We start from the raw sequence: 23,745 nt of genomic DNA on the forward strand, positions 1-23,745 counted from the left end.
ATAACATTGACTGGTTTCTGGTCCCAGGGCACGTGCTGAGATAACATTGACTGGTTCCTGGTCCCTGGCCACGTGCTGTGTTAACATTGACTGGTTCCCGGTCCCAGGCCACGTGCTGATATAACATTGACTGGTTCCTGGTCCCAGGCCACGTGCTGTGATAACATTGACTGGTTCCCGGTCCCAGGCCACGTGCTGATATCACATTGACTGGTTCCCGGTCCCAGGCCACGTGCTGTGATAACATTGACTGGTTCCTGGTCCCAGGCCACGTGCTGTGATAACATTGACTGGTTCCCAGTCCCAGACCACGTGCTGTGATAACATTGACTGGTTCCTGGTCCCAGGCCACGTGCTGTGATAACATTGACTGGTTCCCGGTCCCAGGCCACGTGCTGTGATAACATTGACTGGTTCCCGGTCCCAGGGCACGTGCTGTGATAACATTAACTGGTTCCCGGTCCCAGGCCACGTGCTGTGATAACATTGACTGGTTCCCGGTCCCAGGCCACGTGCTGTGATAACATTGACTGGTTCCTGGTCCCAGGCCACGTGCTGTGATAACATTGACTGGTTCTCGGTCCCAGGCCACGTGCTGTGATAACATTGACTGGTTCCCGGTCCCAGGCCACGTGCTGTGATAACATTGACTGGTTCCCGGTCCCAGGCCACGTGCTGATATCACATTGACTGGTTCCCGGTCCCAGGCCACGTGCTGTGATAACATTGACTGGTTCCCGGTCCCAGGCCACGTGCTGTGATAACATTGACTGGTTCCTGGTCCCAGGCCACGTGCTGTGATAACATTGACTGGTTCCCGGTCCCAGGCCACGTGCTGATATCACATTGACTGGTTCCCGGTCCCAGGCCACGTGCTGTGATAACATTGACTGGTTCCTTGTTCCAGGCCACGTGCTGTGATAACATTGACTGGTTTCTGGTCCCAGGGCACGTGCTGTGATAACATTGACTGGTTCCTGGTCCCAGGCCACGTGCTGTGATAACATGGACTGGTTTCTGGTCCCAGGGCACGTGCTGAGATAACATTGACTGGTTCCTGGTCCCAGGCCATGTGCTGTGATAACATTGACTGGTTTCTGGTCCCAGGGCACGTGCTGAGATAACATTGACTGGTTCCTGGTCCCAGGCCACGTGCTGTGTTAACATTGACTGGTTCCCGGTCCCAGGCCACGTGCTGATATAACATTGACTGGTTCCTGGTCCCAGGCCACGTGCTGTGATAACATTGACTGGTTCCCGGTCCCAGGCCACGTGCTGATATCACATTGACTGGTTCCCGGTCCCAGGCCACGTGCTGTGATAACATTGACTGGTTCCTGGTCCCAGGCCACGTGCTGTGATAACATTGACTGGTTCCCAGTCCCAGGCCACGTGCTGTGATAACATTGACTGGTTCCTGGTCCCAGGCCACGTGCTGTGATAACATTTGACTGGTTCCCGGTCCCAGGGCACGTGCTGTGATAACATTAACTGGTTCCCGGTCCCAGGCCACGTGCTGTGATAACATTGACTGGTTCCCGGTCCCAGGCCACGTGCTGTGATAACATTGACTGGTTCCTGGTCCCAGGCCACATGCTGTGATAACATTGACTGGTTCCTGGTCCCAGGCCACGTGCTGTGATAACATGGACTGGTTTCTGGTCCCAGGGCACGTGCTGAGATAACATTGACTGGTTCCTGGTCCCAGGCCACGTGCTGTGATAACATTGACTGGTTCCCGGTCCCAGGCCACATGCTGTGATAACATTGACTGGTTCCTGGTCCCAGGCCATGTGCTGTGATAACATTGACTGGTTCCCAGTCCCAGGCCACGTGCTGTGATAACATTGACTGGTTCCTGGTCCCAGGCCACGTGCTGTGATAACATTGACTGGTTCCTGGTCCCAGGCCACGTGCTGTGATAACATTGACTGGTTCCCGGTCCCAGGGCACGTGCTGTGATAACATTAACTGGTTCCCGGTCCCAGGCCACGTGCTGTGATAACATTGACTGGTTCCCGGTCCCAGGCCACGTGCTGTGATAACATTGACTGGCTTCCAGTTCTCAGGCGTATAAAGCTGAACACACATGTGTGCATCTTCCTCTTGACCCTGAGCCACTGCGGGCTGAGGGTCACAGGCTGTGCTGGAGAAACCATTTGGAAGATGTGTTAGAGTTAATAGGGGGAGGCTCTCGTCATTTGGGTGGACACATTAAGTTGATGTTTATTGCTTGTTTAATCTTGCTGTGCAACTTAGACAGATGTAACAAGTGTATTGAGAGCTTAGTGTAGTTTCTATAGTTTATGTGGAAATATATCAGTATCCCTGGTCTTTATGAATCTGTAACTTTTGTAAAATGTAATGTGGCAAACTTGAACCTGTGTGGTCCCAGAGTGTGTTGGTTTATTAGGATGAGATTCTTACAGGAAGTGTGTGCGCGCGCGCTTGCTTTATTCCATGGTGTGTATTTATGATAAGGAATGTTTTGGTTACAGAGAAAAAGAGGATACAGCTTTTATTGGGGTGGGGGGGTGGTAGTGGAGAATAAACCTCAAAAGACAAGTGGATTGATTGTGCCACAGATGCTAGAATGTCATTATCAGATGGAATGATCTCAAACAGATGAAGTTAAATTACTGGTCTCTGTAAAAATATAAAAGCGGTTTGTTCTGAGCTGTAAGATTGAAGCTACTTTTCAGTGACAACGAATGGAGTTGACCTTCCCTTTCAAGTAATAAACGTGCTTATAATTTGATCCACTCTGAATTGTTGTTTGTTACTCTATATCAGAAGATCTAACTGTCCAGGTGCATGGACATCTGGGTGACTTGGGTGAGTGCTTGTTCAATGTATAGGTGTGTAAAGCGTTTCATTGCTTGCTTGTGAATAAACAGTTGCTGTTCTTACCCACAATCTGCGTCTGCTGTTACACTTATCAAACCTGCAAATCTACTTGTGTGTAACAAGGACCACAGAGCATAGTTCATTGAAAGTGGCATTGCAGTAGACAGAGTGGTGAGAGAGGTGTTCAGCATGCTGGCCTTCACCAGCCAGGGCTCTGTGTATGGGAGTTGTTGTACCATAGCAGGCTGATTGCGAGAATGTGGCAAGTGTTACACGTGGCTGATCGATCGCACAGTGAATCGAATAGGCCTCCCTCGCATGGCACAGGTGCTTGAGTGCCCGGGTTTTCGTCTTGGTGGGCCTGGGTCATCGCTCCTGCACTGCAAGTTGCCCAGTGTGTACCATTACTAGCATGATTCAGTAAAAACCTTTAATCGTGGAGTCACACACCATGGAAGCAGGCCCATTCGCTCAACTAGTCCATTCTCAGCAAGGTGTCCATCTGAGCTAAGCTGTTTCTGTGTTTCAGCTGTTCTGTGGTTGGAAGCCTCTCTCTATATGTGTGAATGGGTGGGTGGGTGGGTGGGAGGGAAGAAAGGATGCTGGAGGACTCTACAGGCCAAGCAGCATCTATGGAAAAGAGTAAATAGTTGACATCTTGGGTTGAGACTCTTCACCAGGACTGGAAAGGAAGAGGAGATATCAGAGGAGAGGAGAGGACAAGGTGGCAGGATAGGTGAAACCAGGAGAGGGTGGGGGTTAAGTAAAGAGCTGGGAAGTTGATTGGTGGAAGAGCTGAAGAAGGAGGAATCTAATAGGAGAGGACAGGAGACCATGGAAGGATGGAAAGGGGAAGGAGCACCAGAGTGAGGTAATGGGCAGGTAAGGAGATAATGTGAGAGAGGGAAAGGGGAATGGGGAATGGTGAAGGAAAGGAGGGATGGGGGCAATTACCAGAAGTTCCAGAATGTCCATGCCACCTGGTTGGAGACTATTCAGAGGCAAGAGTTTTGGTGTGCTCTTGTTGTTTTGTTGTTATTGCTGAATATTGTAGGCATGTTACATTGGCACTGGAATATGTGGTAGCACTTACAGGCTGCCCCCCAGCACACCCCTAGGTTGTGTTGGTTATTAACACAAATCACAACCATATAAGACCTTGGTCAGATCCCATTTGGAGTATTATGTTCAGTTCTGGTCACCTCTCTACAGGAAGGATGTGGATGTGGATGAGAGAGTGCAGAGGAGAGTTACAAGGATGGTACCTGGATTGGAGAGTGTACCTTATGAGAATAGGTTGAGTGAACTTGGCTTTTTCTCCTCGGAGTGACAGAGGGTAAGAGGTGACCTGATAGGGGTGTACGAGACAATGAGAGGCATTGATCGTGTGGATACCAAAAGGCTGAAATGGTGCTTGGAAGTAGGTATCGGGGGATGTCAGAGTTAAGTTTTTCCACACGGAGTGGTCGGTGCGTGGAATGCACTGCCAGCGACAATGATAGAAGTGGATACAATGGGGTCTTTTAAGAAACTCTTAGGTACACAGAGCTTAGAAAAATAAAGGGCTATGCAGTAGGGAAATTCTAGAAAGTTTCTACGGTAGACTACATAGTCAGCACAACATTGTGGGGCAAAGGGCCTGAGTCTGTTGTCGATTTCCTTTCAATTTTCTATGACACGTTTCACTGTATGTTTCATTGTACAAATCAGAAATGAATCTAAATCTAGTCGAAAACCTTCAATCTCATTTTCAAAAACTCTTCATCTCATGTTCTTGATATTTACTGCTTATTTATTTATTATTATTATTATTTCTTTTTGTATTTGTATAGTTTGTTGTCTTTTGCTCACTAGTTGAATGCCCAGTTGTTACAGTCTTTCATTGATTGTATTATGGTTATAATTCTTTCATGGATTTTTTGAATATGCCCACAAGAAAATGCATCTCAGGGTTGTATATGGTGACATAAGTACTTTAATAATAAATTTGTTGGCACATAGCCAAGTGGTTAAGGCATTGGTCTAATGATCTGAAGGTCACTCGTTCAAGCCTTGGCTGAGGCTGAGTGTGTGTCCTTGAGTACACATTGCTTAACCACACATTGCTCTGCGACGACACCGGTGCCAAGCTGTATGGGTCCTAATGCCCTTCCCTTGGACAACATCGGTGGTGTGGCGAGGGGAGACTTGCAGCTTGGGCAACTGCCGGTCTTCCATTAAAAAAAACCCTGCCCAGGCTTGCGCTCTGGAAACTTTCCAAGGTGCAAATCCATGGTATATCGAGACTAACAGAAGCCTACACTACAATAATAAATTTACTTTGAACTTAAGTCACCAATCACCTTCTCCTCCCCCCACCTTTTTTTTTTCTGCCAACTACCCCCTCCTTTCTCAGTCCTGAAGAAGGGTCTCAGCCCAAAATGTCGGCTTTTTATTCTCTCCATGGATGCTGCCCAACCTGCTGAGTTCCTCCAGGATTTTGTGTGCATTGTTTTAGTCCCATGTACTTGCATTTGGCCCATATCGCTCCTGTTCACCTACCTGTCCAACTGTCTTTTAAAAGTTCTTATTGCATCTTCCTCGAGCACTTCCTCTAGCAGCTCGTTCCATATATTTACCTCACACAATGTAAAACAGAGTTGCCCATTAAGCTCATATTAAATCTGCCCCATTTCAGTTTTAACCTTCACGATCCTGCAGAAAAGACTGGGAGAGTCTAAGGAGAATACACAGCCTCAGAATAGAGGGGCGTTCATTTAGAATGGAGATGAGCTTGAAGCTATTCAGCCAGAGAGTGGTGAATCTGTAGAATTTATTGCCGCAGGAGCCAAGTCATGGATATACATAATATAGATTCTTGATTAGGCAGGGCATGAAGGGATACGGGGAGAAGGCAGGGGATTGGGACTCTGAGGGAATTGGATCAGCTGTGATGCAATGGTGGAGCAGACTTCTTGGGCCAAATGGCCTAATTCTGCTCCTATATCTTATAGTCTTATGGTCTTAATCACCCCCTCTCTGCCCCTCATTATTTTGAGAACTCTCAGTCTCCTACACGCTAAGCAAAAAAGTCCTGGCCTATTGTGTCTCTGTAATTCAGTCCCTTTAGACCAAAAGATGGAGTGTTACGTTGAAGTTGTATACGATATTGATAAGGCATAATTTGGAGTATCGTGTGCAGTTTTGGTCACCTACCTACATGAAAGATGTATAAAAGGTTGAAAGAATACAGAGAAAATTTACAAGGATGTTGCTGGCTCTGGAGGATCTGAGTTATATGGTAAGATTGAATAGGTTAGGACTTTATTCCTCGGAACATAAAAGGTTTGATAGAGGAATACAAAATTATGAAGGACATATACAAACAGGGTTTTCACTGAGGTTGGGTGGGACTACAACTAGAGGTCATGGGTTAAGGGTGAAAGATGAAAAGTTTAAGGGGAATCTGAGGGAGAACTTCTTCACTCAGAGGGTGGAACAAGTTGCAAGCGCAAGTGGTGCATGAGAGCTGGATTTCAAAATTGAAGAGAAGTTTGGATGGGTACATGGATGGGAGGGTTATGGTCCCAGTGCAGGTTGATGGGAGAAGGCAGTTTAACTTGTTCAGCATGGACTAGTGGGCCGAAGAGCCTATCTCTGTGCTGTACTTTTCTAAGGCTCAGTCCTGACAACATCCTTGTAAGTCTCCTTCGCAGTGTTTCCTGTTTAATAATATTTTTACCCATGGGGGGGGTAACTAAAGGTTAAGTCAATCCTCTATGGAAGTTAAAATAATGGGAGGTAACCTTATTCCGCTGAATCTCCACAAGGTGTTTTCCCTGATGGTGAATTGTAGAATTAGGGAGCTTAATTACAGAATACGGGGTTGGCTGTTCAAGGTGGAGATTAAGTCATTCTCAGAATTCCCCGTCCCAGAGAGCTTCAAAGACTGAATTACTGAATGTCTTCAAAGCCAAGCTGGATATCTGATAGTCAGAGGAGGGTTGTTTTTGCAAAGATATAACCAGAAATTGAAGTTGTGGCCAAAGAGAGCCTGTCTGAGATACTGGAGTGTTAGGATGGACTGTATTTTAATGGACTTCAGATCACTTCTCTTTGGGTTTTTGCTGGTGGTTGGGGGAGGGGGAGTTGATGCTTTTGCTACTGCTTGTGCGTCAGAGGGGCAGCAGGAGCTTTTTGGTCCTGACGTTCCTGTCATTCATTCTTTGTGGCTTTTTCTGTATCATGGATGTCTGTGAAGAGTAAGAATTTCAGGTTGTACACTGTATGCGTTCTCTGATATTAAATCTAAGCATTTGAACCATTGAAAGATCCAATTAATGCTGATCCTATTAAATGGCAGAACAGGCTCAAGGGTTGTATGTTCTTTCACAATGTCTTGAGAACATGAGATATCTCGTAGTGCGATACTGCCTTTTATCCTATGGGTTTAACAGCAAGAATTAATTTTGTATTTCTTGCCCAACAGTTAACATTATTGGATTTTGGAGCAAGCAGAGAATTTGGTAAAGAATTTACAGATAACTACATTGAGGTAGGTGGGAAGTATCCTTGCTGTTCTTGTAAAATGTAAAGCACATTAGTGCCGGTGTTGGAGGGCCAGATATCTTAGCTCACCGGGTGAGCACTTTACACAGTGGCTGAGTGGGTTCTTACTGCCGGTTACCTTGCTGCTGTTCAGGTTCTCTGGCAGTGTTCAGAGCTTCCTTCATCGTGTTAGTAGCTCAGTTTTCATTACTGTCAGTCACGTAAGTCCTGGGTGGAGTCTCAGGAATACCGTCACACTCAGATGAAGAAGGATTCTTCATTGCTGTTTCCATAACAATTTTGTTTAACCAGTCAGGGTTGTGAGCCCTGAGCTGAAGCCCCTGAACCTGGAGGACCCTTGGTCTGGCCTCCACCCTTTGACTTGTTTGACATGAGTGACCCTACCGTGAGCCAAAGCATAAAGCCCTGATTTCCAGCCAGCATAGCTCTCTGAGTCATTAAGGCACACAAGCCTCCAAACCCTACGATAAGGTTGTGGTCCTCTTGGGTGGACTCAGCGGATATCCTTCCTCAAAGTTCAACACAGCTTTTTATTATCAAAGTACATAAATCTCACCAAATACTTCCCTGAGGTTTATTTTCTTGCAGGCATTCACAATGGAACAAAGAAGTACAATAGAATCAATAGAAAACTACACACAAAGACTGACAAATTGTGCAAATGCAAAAAAGAAACAAGTCATAATAAATAACGTGGAAAATGTGCATCTCCGACAGTCAAGGATTTTTTGAGGATGTAACCATGAAAATGGACAAGGGAGAGCCAGTGGATGTAGTGTACCTGGACTTTCAGAAAGCCTTTGATAAGATCCCACATAGGAAATTAGTAAGCAAAGTTAGAGCACATGGTATTGGGGGTAGGGTACTGACATGGATAGAAAATTGGTTGGCAGACAGGAAACAAAGAGTAGGGATTAATGTGTCCTTTTCAGAATGGCAGGCAGAGACTAGTGGGGTACCGCAAGGCTTGGTGCTGGGACCGCAGCTATTTACAATATACATTGATGATTTAGATGAAGGGATTAAAAGTAACATTAGCAAATTTGCAGATGACACAAAGCTGGGTGGCAGTGTGAAATATAAGGAGGATGTTAGGAGAATGCAGGATGACTTGGACAGGTTGGGTGAGTGGGCAGTTGGATGGCAGATGCAGTTTAATGTGGATAAATGTGAGGTTCTCCACTGTGGTGGCAAGAACAGATTGTGGATGATCAGCCATGATCACATTGAATGGTGGTGCTGGCTCAAAGGGCCAAATGGCCTACTCCTGCACCTGTTGTCTATCGATTGCATGGACTTGTTTCCTGATCTTGGCAATTTACTTGCAAATGTTTTGTCACCATACTGGGAGGCGTCGTCAGTGCGCTGTTGATTGTGGAGTGTTCCCGAATGCTTGGCCTTTATATACTTACCAATATAAGGTACAATACAACCAATCAGCTGAAGGATAAGTATATAAAGGCTAAGCATTTGGAGGACATTCCACATTCAACAGCGCACTGACGACGTCTCCTCGTATGGTGATGAAATTTTGCAGATAAGTTGCCAAGATTGGAGAACAAGTCGACCCAATATGTACATACATAGACTGACAGACAGGTAAACGAACAAACAGAGAGCATGAGTTGTGGAGCTTGTGAAAGTGAATACAAAGATGTGTCAGTGATCATTTCTGTGTTGTGGTGAGTGAAGTTATCCACTCCAGTTCTGGAGCCTGATGGTTGAAGGATAATAACTGTTCCTGCCAGCCGATCTGGAGGTCACAAGTTCTAACCCCACCTCAAGCCTGTAGCCACTATTGTAATATGCAGAAATGTATCGAGTTAGAGACGGCAAAAGCCCACGCACTGATATATCTGCATTCCCTTTATCTCTTTCACCAACTTCCCAGCTCTTTACTTCACCCTCTTCCTCTCCCAGTTTCACCTATCACCCACTACCCTGTACTTCTTCCTCCCATCCCCCCACCTTCCTACCCTGACTTCACCTCTTCACTTCCAGTCCTGAAGAAGGGTCTCAGCCTGAAACATCGGCTGCTTATTCTTTTCTGTAGATGCTGCCTGGCCCGCTGAGTTCCTGAGATTTTATATGTATGTGTTCCTTTGGATTTCCAGCATCTACAGATATTTTCACGTTTGCTGTCTTTAAAATGTATGATAAGATGGACTCTTGACTTCACAATCTACCTCATCAAGGCCTTGCACCTTATTGCCTGCCTGCACTACACTTTCTCCATAACTGTAACCCTTTACCTAGACTGATGAGATGAGGTAATGACATGCAAAATAAAGTTTTTCACTGTACCATGATGCATGCAACAGTATTTACCCATTTTAAGTCATAATCACAAAATACTACAGATGCTGGGCATCACACACAAAATGATGGAGGAACTCGCCTGGTCTCACCTATCACCTTTTATCTCTTCCACTTCTCCCACCTTTTTATTTTTGCTTCTTCCCTTTCCTGATGAAAGGTCTCGGTTAGAAGCATGAGAGAGAGAGAGAGTCCCTCTGTTGGTCAAGGTCAACAATGGATGTTGCACCCTAGCTGTCTAGATATGCAAGCCAGGGCAGTATGGTATGGAGAGAGAGCTGTTACCCATGTAGCAAGCTCCCCTCTCCACACATCTGATGAATCCAAAGACTTTGCCTGTCAGCATTGATCTCAATGTAGGACTGCTTTAGGGACTCCAGCTCCAGATTCTTTCTTCAGAGTTTTACTCCCGAAGCCTTTCCCATAGCAACTATAGCAGCAAGTCAGCGGAGGTTTGAGATCAGAGTTTTCCTTCTGGATGAACTCCCAAGTGCCATCTGCCTAAAACTACTGGTTTTAAGGTGCCAGTAATCTGCCTTTGCTCCTTCTCGTGTCAGTAGAAACAGCTCCACTGGGCTTGGGAGGCTGAGGTGCACATCATTGGGAGTATTTAATAGGCAGTGGGAGCTTATCCCCATTACCACCCCTTGCTAGGTCTGTTTATCCACTCCATAGATGCTGCCTGACCTGCTGAGTTTTGTGTGTGTTGCTCAAGATTTCCACCTTCTGTATTTTTTGTGTCTCATGTTTAGAAATAATGAAGTAGTGTTCATGAGCTTAAGGACTGTTCAAAAATCTGCTGACAAAGGGGAAGATACTGTTTCCGTAACACTCCTTAGATGTCCTGGCTCCAAGCTCCAGCAGTCTTATTTTCTCTTTCTCCCCCCAGGTGATCCGAGCAGCTGCCGACGGTGACCGAGAGAAAGTGTTGCAGAAATCTCGGGATTTGAAATTTCTAACTGGATTTGAGACAAAGGCAAGTCTGAGATAAGATTTGTGGGAGGGAAAGACAAACAGGACAAGGCAAACCCAGTCAGGAGTCTGTCGAACACCTTCACACAAAAAGAAGAGAAAGGGAATTTTCTTCCTACCGACACATAAGCTCTTCTTGGGCTTCCAGCTGGGTCCAGTTGTTGATTTTAACGGTCGTCTCAATGACAAATTCCGCATCTTCATCAGGGATGATGCCTAAGTATGTCTAGTCCAGTGGTACATATACTCAACTCCCATCGTCTGTCCCTCCTATTGGTTGCTTTCAACATTTCACAGGTATATTTAGTGTGAGAGAAATGTATACAATATACATCCTGAAATTCTTTTTCAAGTCAAGTCAACTTTTATTGTCATTTCGACCATAACTACTGGTACAGTACACAGTAAAAATGAGACAACGTTTTTCAGGACCATGGTGTTACATGACACAGTACAAAAACTAGACTGAACTACGTAAAAAAAAAAGCACAGAGAAAGCTACACTGGACTGCATAAAGTGAACAAAAACAGTGCAGGCATTACAATAAATGATAAACAGGACAGGAGGGCAAGGTGTCAGTCCAGGCTTCAGGTATTGAGGAGTCTGATAGCTTGGGGGAAGAAACTGTTACATAGTCTGGTCGTGAGAGCCCGAATGCTTCGGAGCCTTTTCCCAGATGGCAGGAGGGAGAAGAGATTGTATGAGGGGTGCATGGGGTCCTTCATAATGCTGTTTGCTTTGCGGATGCAGCGTGTAGTGTAAATGTCCGTGATGGCAGGAAGAGAGACCCCGATGATCTTCTCAGCTGACCTCACTATCCGCTGCAGAGTCTTGCGATCCGAGATGGTGCAATTTCCGAACCAGGCAGTGATGCAGCTGCTCAGGATGCTCTCAATACAACCCCTGTAGAATGTGATGAGGATAGGGGGTGGGAGATGGACTTTCCTCAGCCTTCACAAAAAGTAGAGAAGCTGCTGGACTTTCTTTGCTATGGAGCTGGTGTTGAGGGACCAAGTGAGATTCTCCGTCTTCTTCGCAATCACCCACAAAAACAGAGAAATGCCCCCAAAGAATGAATAACAGTTAAATGTTAGAACCCCAAAGCCCCCCCCAGCTCCCCCTCCCATGCACAAGCAGCAGCAAAGCAACAACTCCCCCTCCCCACCAGTAAATATAGCACTGGTGCCCACCTTTGAGCACTCAGGTGTGCAGCAAAGCATCAATAAAGACACGGACTTGCAGTACCCCAAAGACTACTCGTTCACCCGGTATTCAACATACCACAGGCTTTCTCTCTCTGTTCCTAATAAGGGGGGAAAAAGAGGTGTCACAGTTTCACAGTGAGAGGGGAGATGTAACAAACAACTGGCTGATTTACATGCTAAATGTCCGTGGCATCGCTTTTTTCCGAAGAACTCGGGTCACTGGGCACACAGCTAGAGATCTTCCGTCTGCCACGACACACTGATTTCCTGCAGAGGCATCGACCTTGAGTCCGCCCGCTCCAGAGCCACGAAATCCTGAAACTCCGAAGCTGTGCTAATCTTCTAGGCCAGATCCTTGATATGTCATGAGACCCCAAGAGCGGGTTCCATTCCCGCAAAGAACCGAAATCAGCGTGTAACTCCAGGTCAGGGTCTTCGAAAGAACCCTGAAAGGGAAAAATAGAGATATTAAAGATAGAAATAGAGCAGTTTCCAAAGATGCAAGCAAACGAGTCGCTGTTAGGCACCATTGTCTCCTCAACCAATCAGGTTTCTGCTGCCCCACTTTGTTTGAAATCATATTCCAGTTCTTACTGAGAGCAAGACCTTCCTCCTTATTAAAATGCTTATTCTCTAGTCTTAGTTCAGTGGTTTCCTTCACCAGGCAGTCCCAAAGTCATTGGCGCAGATCACAACTTTTGTGCTGTCAAAGTCAATCCTGTGGTTATTGTGAATGCAGTGTTCTGCTGCTGCCGATTTCTCTGGGTAACCCAAACAGATATACCTCCAGTGCTCCTGTACACCTTTATGGAATATGATTTTAAACAAGGTGGGACAGCGGAAACCTGATTGGTTGAGGATTAACCAATCGGGAGGGACACCTGACTAGAGATGCCTAGCCGTCATCCCTGATGAAGATGGCAGAGTCTGTCATCAAAACATCAGCAAAAATTGATACCTGTACCTGGCTGGAAGCCCGAGAAGTATTTATTCATCATATATGCCAGGAAAGCAATAAGTGCTCTGTCTTTCCACTCAGCATTAACCTTAAAGGGTTGGGCATGAATCTGATGGAATTTCACAAACTGCTAATGTTGAGTGCAACAACATATCATCAAATCATAGAGCTCAGAACCAGACCATTAACCAATCCCCCTCTCCAACCATTCACACTGATCCCACAAATTGTTTCTCCGCACATTCTCCTCTTCCTAACACTCAGCTACTCACTTGGGGCAATTTACAGAGGCAAACCAGCCAACCAACCTGCAGGTCTGTTCGGACATGGGAGGCAACTGGAATACCCACAGGGTGACAAGAAGAGTGTGTGAACTCCGCATGGACAGCACTGGGGTCGGGGCGGAACCCAGATCGCTGGTGTGGTGAAGCTGCAGCTTGGTGAGCCAAGCCATTGTGTCAGCCCTTGACCCTCAGGTGGCATGGAGCTGGGGGAAAAACTGCAGATGCTGAAACACCTGAGATAAAAACAGAAAATGAAGGAAACCCTCAGCAGCTCAGGCAGCATCTGCGAAAGAGAATATGTTCACACTTCAGGTTAATGACTCTTCCTTTCTCTAGAAGATGCCGCCTGACATGCTGAGTTTTTCCATATTTGTTGTTGGGTATTTTTGCAAAGGAACCAATTTGAGATGTAGATAATCTATAATGTAATTTAGTGACTGAACAACTCAGAAGGGCTGACCGGCCAGCCGCCCCCCTCAGTAGTGTAGAAGTTAGCACGATACTGTTAAAGCTCAAGATGTCAGAGCTCGGAGTTCATCTCCTGCTGCTGCCTTTGAGGAGTTGTACATTCTCCCTGTGAATGCATGAATTTCCTCTGGTTTCCTCCCACAGTCCAAAAACGTATAGTAAATTGTCTGGTGTAGGCCAAGGGTTAAATAGTTGGGTTGCTGGGTGGTGCAGGTCAGTAGGCCAGAAGGGGCTGACTGGCCCTGTATCACTAAAACACAAGTAAATAAATCATGGTTCTGTTACAATATGTTAGGTTATGACCAAAGGAAAAAATTGCTGGAGTCACTCAGCACTATAGTGCATGTGTGTCTTAAATGCATCAAAAATTAAACCTACAGAAATGGACAAAAACAGTGAAAAGAAAACTGCCAATATATACAAAAACATAGATACCAGAAAATACAATAACAGCTCCGTATTTTGTCCAAGAAGCCTCGATCTCTCTCTGCCATTGAAAGCAATCTGCCCCGTTCTTGAGGCAAAAGGACATTCCATCTTTAATTACTCACAAAGATAACTTAAGACTACACATGAATCAGAATATGATGCACCCCACAATCATATTACAATATAGGCAGAAGTGCAGTGTACAAACAACATAAACATGCTTGCATGCCCATCACTAAAGAAATGGAATACTCTGCCACGTATGATAGAAAGCCACCATAAAGCCAATCGGGGAAGGCATCAAAGTGCAGCAACAGCAGATTGACAGTGCAACGGTAGTGTGTAAAAGTGCAAGTGTGTTTACTGAGCACTTGCCGTCGCAGGCTCAGTGTCCTGTGAGCTGCTGCCCCAAGCACGGTTCATGCATCATCTGATGACGTGATGGCAGTTTGTCACCACATTATGGGACTGGGGTGAGGTTGGGGGTAAATTATTGTGTTGAATTTTAGCAGCAGATTGCAGATTTGCCCTTCTGATGCCCTTCCTGGGGTGGTTTGATAGCTGGGAGTTCTCGGAGTTGGATTATCCCATCCCAGAGATGCCTCACGTACTGACAGCTGGAGGGAGGGTTTCAATCCGTTAGTTTGTTCATTTGAGATATGGTGAAGAATAGGCCCTTCCAGCCTTTTGAGCCTTGCTGCCTGGCAACGCTGATTAACCTTAGCCTAATCTGTACAGGACAATTACAATGACCACTTGACCTACCAACTGGTACATCTTTAGACTGTGGGAGGAAACCAGCACCCAGAAGAGATCTATGCAGACACGGGGATAATGTACAAATTCCTTACAGGCAGCAGTGGGAATTGAACCTGGGCCGCTGATGCCATAGGGCGTTGTGCTGACTACTACGCTATTGTGTGCTTTTATCATGAACATGACCGTCTTATATCTGCTTTACAGCCACTGATCTGCTTAACGACTGTGTGTGAGAATGATCCCAGGAATGAAAGGAAAGGGTTAACGTATGAGGAGCGGTTGATGACTCTCAGTCTTTAATCACTGGAGTTTAGAAGAACAAGGGAGGATCTCATTGAAACCAACCGAACATTGGAGGGTGTAGTTCAGGGGTTCCCAACCTGGGGTCCCTGCAACCTGCAATGGTATTGGTCTGGCATAAAAAAGGTTGGGTACCCCTGGCCTAGATAGAGTGGACGTGGAGAGGATGTTTCCAACAGTGGGGAAATCTAGGACCAGAGGGCACAGACTGAGAATAGAAAGTGCAGGAGAAAGAGAACATTGATGGTATGATTGCTTGAACTTGCAGGGGTGGGAGGTTACTGTGACTCAGTTCTCTGATCAACTCAATTTGTTGTGCTGTTTCCAGGTCTTCGAGGATGCTCATGTTGAGGCTGTGATGACTCTCGGGAAGGCATTTGCTCAGACCCACTCCTTCGACTTTGGGTCCCAGGACACCACACGTCGAATCCAGAGGCTAATCCCAGTGATGCTGAAGCATAGGCTGACACCTCCTCCCGAAGAATCGTACTCACTCCACCGTAAAATGGCTGGCTCCTTCCTCATCTGTTCCAAACTGCAGGCAGACATCCCTTGCAAGGAGATGTTTGACAAGATCTATGCTGGGTACTTCAACCAACTGGAGGAGGAGCCATTTCAGATGCAGCGCCCATCGATGGCCTAGGTTCAGAACAGTTTAGGAGCTAGGAGGCTGATTAAATGTATTCTTTATAAATGACATTCCTATTGGTGGATTCTGAGCTCTGTAAGTGGAACCTGACCAGAACACTTTCCTTCCACTCTGATCCTCGTCCATTGGAGTGTTCAACTGTAGCTGCTGGCTTCGTTTATTGTTTACTTCCGCTCCAGCCTTGAAGACTCTTCCAAAGTGTATTTGAACATTGACCATCAAGTTCATGAGTCTGCAAGAATGCTATTTTTAAAATAAATTTGACATATGTAGGAACTAATATTACTTTGGAATATTTGTACTATCAAACAGGAAAGTATTCCTTGCCTTGGGATGTTGTTTTAAAGAGTTCAAGGTATTAGACTAGCATTATTTATTACATTTACGTCAGAACATTGAAACATACCAGTGAAGTGCATCATTTTGCATAAAATCAAATCCGTGAGGATTGTTCTGGGGCAGCCCACAAGTTATTAACCCTAACCCCAACCCCAACCTTTACTTATGTCTTCGGACCGTGGAGAGCGAACTGGACCACTCGGAGGAAACTCGCGTGATCACGGGGAGAACGTCAGAATCGGGTTTCATATCACCAGCATATGTCGTGAAATTTTTTGACTTTGTGGCAACAGTATAATGCAATACATAATAATAGAGAAAACTGAATTACAGTAAGTATATTTAAGTAGTATAATAAATGGTGCAAAAATTGGAAATTAAAAAGTAGAGGGAGTGTTCGTGGGCTCAGCGTACATTCAGATGGTAGAGGGGAAGAAGCTGTTCCTGAATCATTGAGTGTGTGTCTTCAGGCTCCTGTACCTCCTCCCTGATGGCAGAGGGGAAGAAGCTGTTCCTGAATCATTGAGTGTGTGTCATCAGGCTCCTGTACCTCCTCCCTGATGGTAGCAGCGAGAAGAGGTCGCGTCCTGGGTGATGGGGGTCCTGAATGATGGACGCCACCTTTTTGAGGGATTTCTCTTTGAAGATGTCCTGGATATTACAGAGGCTAGTGCCCATGATGAAGCTAAGCTTGCAGCTCTGTAGCTTATTTTAATCCTAAGTAGAAGCCCCCAGTCTAGATGGTGATGCAGCCAGTTAGAATGATCTCCATGGTACATCTATAGAAATCTGCAAGTGTTGTGGTCACATATCAAATTTCCTCAAATTCATAATTAAATATGGCTGCTGTTGTGCCTTTTTTGTAACTCATCAATATGTTAGGCCCAGGTTAGATCCTCAGAGATATTGACAACCAGGAATTTGAAATCTCTCTGAGGTTGGCTTGTGTTCCTTTGTGTTACCCTTTCTGACGTCCACAATCAGCTCTTTGATCTCACTGACATTGAGTGCAAGGTTGTTGCTGCGACACCACTCAACTGGCTGATATATCTCACTCCTGTACACCCTCTCATCACCATCTGAACTTATGCCAACAATAACTGTGTCATCAGCAAATTTATAGATGGCATTTGAACTATGCCTAGCTACAAAGTCATGGTTGTTGAGAAAATAGAAGAGTGGGCTGAGCACACATCCCTGAGGTGCACCAGTGTTAACAGTCAGCAAGGTGGACATGTTATTTCCTATCCACAGGCTGTGGTCTTCCAGTTAGGACGTCAAGGATCCAATTGCAGAGGGAGGTACAGAGGCCCAGGTTTTGAAGCTTTTCCATCAGAACTGTAGGAATGCTTGTGTTAAACACTGGGCTGTAATCAAAAAACAGCATTGTGACATGGGTACTAATATTGTGCAGGTGATCCAAGGCCAAGTTACGAAACCAATGAGATCCCATCTGCTGTAGACCTATTGTGGTGTTAGGCAAATTGTTGTGGGTCCAGCTCTGTGCTAAAACAGGAGTTAATTCTAGCCATAACCAACATTCCAAAATACTTCATCTTCGTAGATGTAAGTGCTACTGAATGATGGTCGTTAATGCAGCTCAACCTGCTCTTCTTGGGAACTGGCATGATTGTTGCCCCTTTGAAGCAGGTGGGAACTTCCGACAGTAGCAGTGAGAGGTTGAAAATGTCTTTGAACACCCCTGCCAGGTTTTCAGAGCCCTACCAGGTAACCATCAGGTCCTGCCACCTTGCGAGGATTCACCCTCTTGAAAGTCAGCCTGATGTTGACCTCCGAGACTGAGATCACGGTCACTGAGTGCTGTAGGCACCCTTCCAACGCGAGCATAAAAGGCATTGAGCTGATCTGGAAATAAAGCACCACTGTCGATTATGATGTTGGGTTTTGCTTGCCATGAAGTAATGGCCTGCAATCCCTGCCAGAGTTGACATGTATCCGATTCCACCTCCAACCTCATTCAGAGTTGTTTCTTTGCTCTTGAGATAGACCTCTATAAGTCGTACATTGTTTTCTTGTATAGTCCTGGGTCAACAGACTTGGATGCCACAGATCTAGCCTTCAGCAGACTACAGGCTACCTAGTTCATCCACGGCTTTTGGTTTGGGAATGTACAGCAAGTCTTTGTAGGCACACAGTCATCCACACAGGTTTTAATGTAGTCGGTAACAACTGTAGCATACGCATTCAGATTTGAAGATGAATCACTGATTACAGTCCAGTCCACTGATTCAAAGCAGTCCTGTAAATGCTCCTGTGCTTCCCTTGACATACCTTCTTGGTCTTCACTACCGGTGGTGCAGTCTTCAGTCTCTGCCTATACTCAGGGAGTAGAACATAGAATAGTACTGCACATTACAGGCCCTTCGGCCCACAATGTTGTGCCAACCCTCAAACCCTGCCTTCCATATAACCCCCCACCTTAAATTCCTCCATATACCTGTTTAGTAGTCTCTTAAATTTCACTGGTGTAACTGCCTCCACCACTGAGGCAGTGCATTCCACGCACCAACCACTCTCTGAGTGAAAAACCTTCCTCTAATATCCCCCTTGAACTTCCCTCCTCTTACCTTAAAGCCATGTCCTCTTGAATTGAGCAGTGGTGCCCTGGGGAAGAGGTGCTGGCTGTCCACTCTGTCTATTCCTCTTAATACCTTGTATACCTCTATCATGTCTCCTCTCATCCTTCTCTCCAAAGAGTAAAGCCCTAGCTCCCTTAATCTCTGATCATAATCCATTCTCTCTAAACCAGGCAGCATCCTGGTAAATCTCCTCTGTACCCTTTCCAATGCTTCCACATCCTTCCTATAGTGAGACGACCAGAACTGGACACAGTACTCCAAGTGTGGCCTAACTAGAGTTTTATAGGGCTGCATCATTACATCGCGTCTCTTAAACTCTATCCCTCAACTTATGAAAGCTAACACCCCATAAGCTTTCTCAACTACCCTATCTACCTGTGAGGCAACTTTCAGGGATCTGTGGACACGTACCCCCCAGATCTCTCTGCTCCTCCACACTACCAAGTATCCTGTCATTTACTTTGTACTCTGCCTTGGAGTTTGTCCTTCCAAAGTGTACCACCTCACACTTCTCCAGGTTGAACTCCATCTGCCACTTCTCAGCCCACTTCTGCATCCTATCAATGTCTCTCTGCAATCTTCGACAGTCCTCTACACTACAACACCACCAACCTTTGTGTCGTCTGCAAACTTGCCAACCCACCCTTCTACCCCCACATCCAGGTTGTTAATAAAAATCACAAAAAGTAGACGTCCCAGAACAGATCCTTGTGGGACACCACTAGTCACAACCCTCCAATCTGAATGTACTCCCTCCACCATGACCTTCTGCCTTCTGCAGGCAAGCCAATTCTGAATCCACCTGGCCAAACTTCCCTGGATCCCAAGCCTTTGACTTTCTGAATAAGCCTACCATGAGGAAGTAGGTGATCAGACTTTACAAAGTGTGGGCATGGGGTAGCATGGTAAGCACTCCTGATCGTGTTGTAACAGTGGTCTAGTGTGTTATTCCCTCAGGTGCTACAGGTGATTTGTTGTTGATAATTATTTAGTGACTTTATCAAGCTGGCCTGGTTAAAATCCCCTAAAATGATGAGGAAGGCATCAGAATGTGTTGTTTCTTGCCTGTTAATTACATCGCTCAGTTCAACTAGAGCCTTGCTTGCTGACAATGATGAGAATTGAATCCTGATTACTGGTGCTGTGATAGCACCACACTATCTGTGCCACCCAGATTAATAACCAGATCTTGGTAGTCGTTTAAGCCATTGACAATCAGACCAGAGGGAATTCTGAAATGGAAATACAGAAGTATTGGAAATGCTCAACAGGTCAGGCAGCTTCTGGGGAGGGAGAAGCAGTTATTGCTTCACGTTGGTGACCGCCCAAGGAGAAACACTCGCTGCTGTTGTTTGGGATCCTATGTCTGGAGCTTAGAAGAATGAGGGGGGAGTGGGTATCTCATTGAAATGTATTGAATATTGAAAGGCCTCGAAAGAGTGAACACGGAAAGCATGTTTCCTATGGTGGGGGAGACGGACTAGAGGACACAGCCTCAGAATAAAAGGATGTACCTTCGGAACAGGTGAGAAGCATTACCTTTTGACAGAAAGTGGTGAATCTGTGGAATTCATTGCCACAAATGACTGTGGAGGCCAAGTCATGAGGTATACATAAAGCAGAGATGGAAAGGGTCTTGATTAGTAAGGGCATCTGAAGTTATGGGAAGATGTAACAGAGATTGATAGGTTATTGATCTGTAAGGGAATCAAAGGTTATGGGGAGAAGGCGGGAGGATGGGGTCAAGAGGGATAAAAACTCAGCCATGATAGAATGGTAGGGCAGACTCAATGGGCTGAGTAGTCTGCTCTGTTCCTATGTCTTACTATCTATGGCCTTGTGTAGAGCCAAGTTATTGGGTATATTTAAAGAGGAGCTTGATAGATTCTTCATTAGATGAGGCATCAAATGCTGCAGGGAGAAGAAAGGAGAATAGGGTTGACAGGGAAAACCAAGCAGCCGTATACGAATAGCGGAGCAGACTGGATGGGCTGCTCCTATGTCTTATGGCTTTCTGAAGAGCAGGAGCCAAAAGACTGCCCCTAAACATCAGAGAGCCCATCTCCCAGCCTCATTAGTGAACCAGCGAGGGTAGTGCACCCTTCTCTTTGAATTAGGAGGCACGAGAGAGATTCCGCAGAAACTGGAAATCCAGAGCAGCACACTCAAAATGCTGAAGGCACTCAGCAGGTCATTTGCAACTATGGAGAGGAATAAACGGTCAACATTTCAGGTTGGAAAGGAAAAGGGGTGATAGCGGTATGAAGAATTGTGGATGGGGAAGGTGGGTCCACATGTAGAGGAGTACGAGATAGGCAGGTGGGGAGAGGAGAATAGAAATGATGTAAAAGAGGAAAGAGAAGACATGATGAGGCCAGTGGGATAAGGGAATAAAGGGACAGAGATGAGTGGTTACCAGAAGAAAAATGGAGGGCTATGTTAGTTAGATTGATCTTGAAGTAAGTTAAAGTGTTAGCACAGTATTGTGGGCTGAAGGGCTGTGCTGTCCTATGTTCTAAATTGATGTTCATGCTCTGAATTAGGACCCACTAACTGCAGGATGAGAATACCTAGCTCTGAGCTCTGGCTGACAGGCCACACATGATTCAGTAGCGTTACTGCACGGTGGGGAGGGGGTGGTTGTGAGTGAGTGCATGTGCCAGCGCCTATTTCAGCCTGGAGAGATTTTTATTAAAATACTACTGATCTTGCAGAAGCCTGTCATCCTCCCCATCTGCACATTAATGCTCTTCCCTTCCAGTTAATAAACCTCCCCTTGTCCGTTTGGAGATGAAAGCATAGACTCTCCATTTTCTCCGTCACACTGTTAAAACTGCATTAAGATCCCACTGATTTCACACTCGAGGAGGCAGAATAATTGCAAATCTGTAGTAAACAGCAAATCCTGGAAACACTCAGCAGGTCAGGCAAGATATTGCAAAATGTTAACACATTGGCTAATCTTTGGATGTATTTTCAGTGGCCACTTTACTAGGTACACCTGTGCACCTGCTCGTTAATGCAAATATTTAATCCGCCAATCATGTGGCATCAACTCAATGCATGCAGGCTTATTCAAGAGGTTCAAAGGATTCAAAGTACATTGGTTGTCAAATTACGTATGCAGTATACAACCCTGAGATTTTTTAAAAAGAGTATGAAAGCAGCCAAGAGAACCACAGGGGTCTCCCAACCATGCATCGGGGTCATTTATCGGGAGCACTGCATTTGCAGAGCCCGTAGAATTATCAAGGATCCCACCCATACTTCCAGCATCCTCTGACTTTCTATCATCAGGAAAGGAGACTACGATGCACAAAACAAGAACGGTCAGGATGGAAAAGGACCATAGGACCATAAGATATAGGAGCAGAAGTAGGCCATTTAGCCCATGGAGTCTGCTCTGCTCTTTCATCATGGGTGATTTTCCTCTTAGCTCCAATCTCCCCATATCACTTCATGCCCTGGCCAATCAAGAATCTATCAACCTTTACCCTAAATATATATAAAGACTTAGCCTCCACAGCTGCCTGTGGAAAAGAATTCCACAGATTCATTATTCTTGGGCTAAAAAAATTCCTCCTCATCTCTGTTCTAAAAGGACAGCCCTCTGTTCTGAGGCTGTGTCCTCTGGATGTAGACAGTTCCACCACAGAAAACATCTTCCACATCCACACTATCAAGGCTTTTCACCATTCAATTGGTTTCAATTAGGTCACCCCTCATTCTTCTGAATTCCAGTGAGAAAAGGCCAAGAGCCCTCAAGTGGCCTTCATACGAGAAGCCTTTTAATCCTGGAATTATTTTCGTGAACCTCCTTTGAATCCTCTCCAGTTTCAGCACATCTTTTCTAAGATAAGGAACCCAAACATTCTCACAAGACTCCAAGTGAGGCCTCACCAGTGCTTTATAAAGTCTCAACATTACATCCTTGCTTTTATATTCCAGTCCTCTTGAAATGAATGCTAACATTACATTTGCTTTCCTCACCTCAGACCAATCTTACAAATTAACCTTTAGGGAATCCTGCACAAGGACTCCCAAATCCCTTTGTGCCTCAAATTTTTGTATTTGCTCTCTACTTAGAAAGTAATGAACGCTTTCATTGCTCCTACCAAAATACATGACCATACACTTCCCAATACTGTACTTCATCTGCCACTTCTTTGCCTATTCTAATCTGTCAGTCCTTCTGTAGCCTCTAATTCCTCAAAATTACCTGCCCCTCCACCTACCTTCACATCGTAAGCAAACTTTGCAACAAAGCTATCAATTTCAAATCATCTGACATAACTTAAAAAGAACCTGTCCCAACACAGACCCCTGTGGAACACCACTAGTTACTGGCTGCCAACCAGAAAAGGCTATCTTTATCTCATTCTTTGCCTCCTGCGAATCAACCACTGTTTTATCCATGCCAGAGCCTTCCTTGTGATACCATGGGCTCGTAGCTTGTTAACCAGCGTCATGTGTGGCACCTTGTCAAAGGCCTTCTGGAAGTCCAAGTACACGACATCAACTGATTCTCCTTTGTCTATCCTGCTTGTTATTTCTTCAGCAGTTCCAACAGATTTGTCAGGCAAGATTGTCCCTTGAAACCATACTAACTCCGGCCTATTTTATCATGTGCCTCCAACTACCCCAAAACTCTATCTTTAACAATTGACTCCAACATCTTTACAACCACTGAGGTCAGGCTACCCGGTCTATAATTTCCTTTCTTCTGCCTCTCTTCCTTCTTGAAGAGTATAGTGACATTTGCAATTTTCCAGTCGACTGGAACCATTCCAGAATCTCGTGATTCTTGAATTATCATTACTAGTACCTCCACAACCTCTTGAGCCACCTCTTTCAGAACTGTGGAGTGTACATCATCTAGTTCAGGTGGCTTCAGGTTTTTCAGTTTCCCGAGAACCTTCTCTCTAGTTACGGTAACTTTGTGCCCCCGGACACCTGGAACTTCCACCATACTCTTCCACAGTATTATTCAGTTTGTCTGCCATCTCCTTGTCCCATTACTACCTTTCCAGCATCGTTTTCTAGTGGTCTGATATCCACTCTCACCTCTCT

General features: G+C 45.5%; 1 protein-coding gene across 1 annotated transcript in view; it reads left to right on the plus strand.

Annotated features, from left to right (window-relative positions):
- Positions 1–16,012, plus strand: part of LOC132402280 (atypical kinase COQ8B, mitochondrial-like) — a 32,518-nt gene extending 16,506 nt beyond the window's left edge. The window contains exons 3-5 of the mRNA XM_059985125.1: positions 7,316–7,381; positions 10,601–10,687; positions 15,416–16,012. Coding sequence (XP_059841108.1) covers positions 7,316–7,381; positions 10,601–10,687; positions 15,416–15,730 — 468 coding nt within the window. The 3' untranslated portion in view covers positions 15,731–16,012. The remainder of the gene's footprint in view (positions 1–7,315; positions 7,382–10,600; positions 10,688–15,415) is intronic.
- Positions 16,013–23,745: the final 7,733 nt, after the last annotated feature.

This window comes from Hypanus sabinus, chromosome 11 (assembly GCF_030144855.1).
Source record: "Hypanus sabinus isolate sHypSab1 chromosome 11, sHypSab1.hap1, whole genome shotgun sequence".
In the NCBI taxonomy this organism is placed as follows: domain Eukaryota; kingdom Metazoa; phylum Chordata; class Chondrichthyes; order Myliobatiformes; family Dasyatidae; genus Hypanus; species Hypanus sabinus.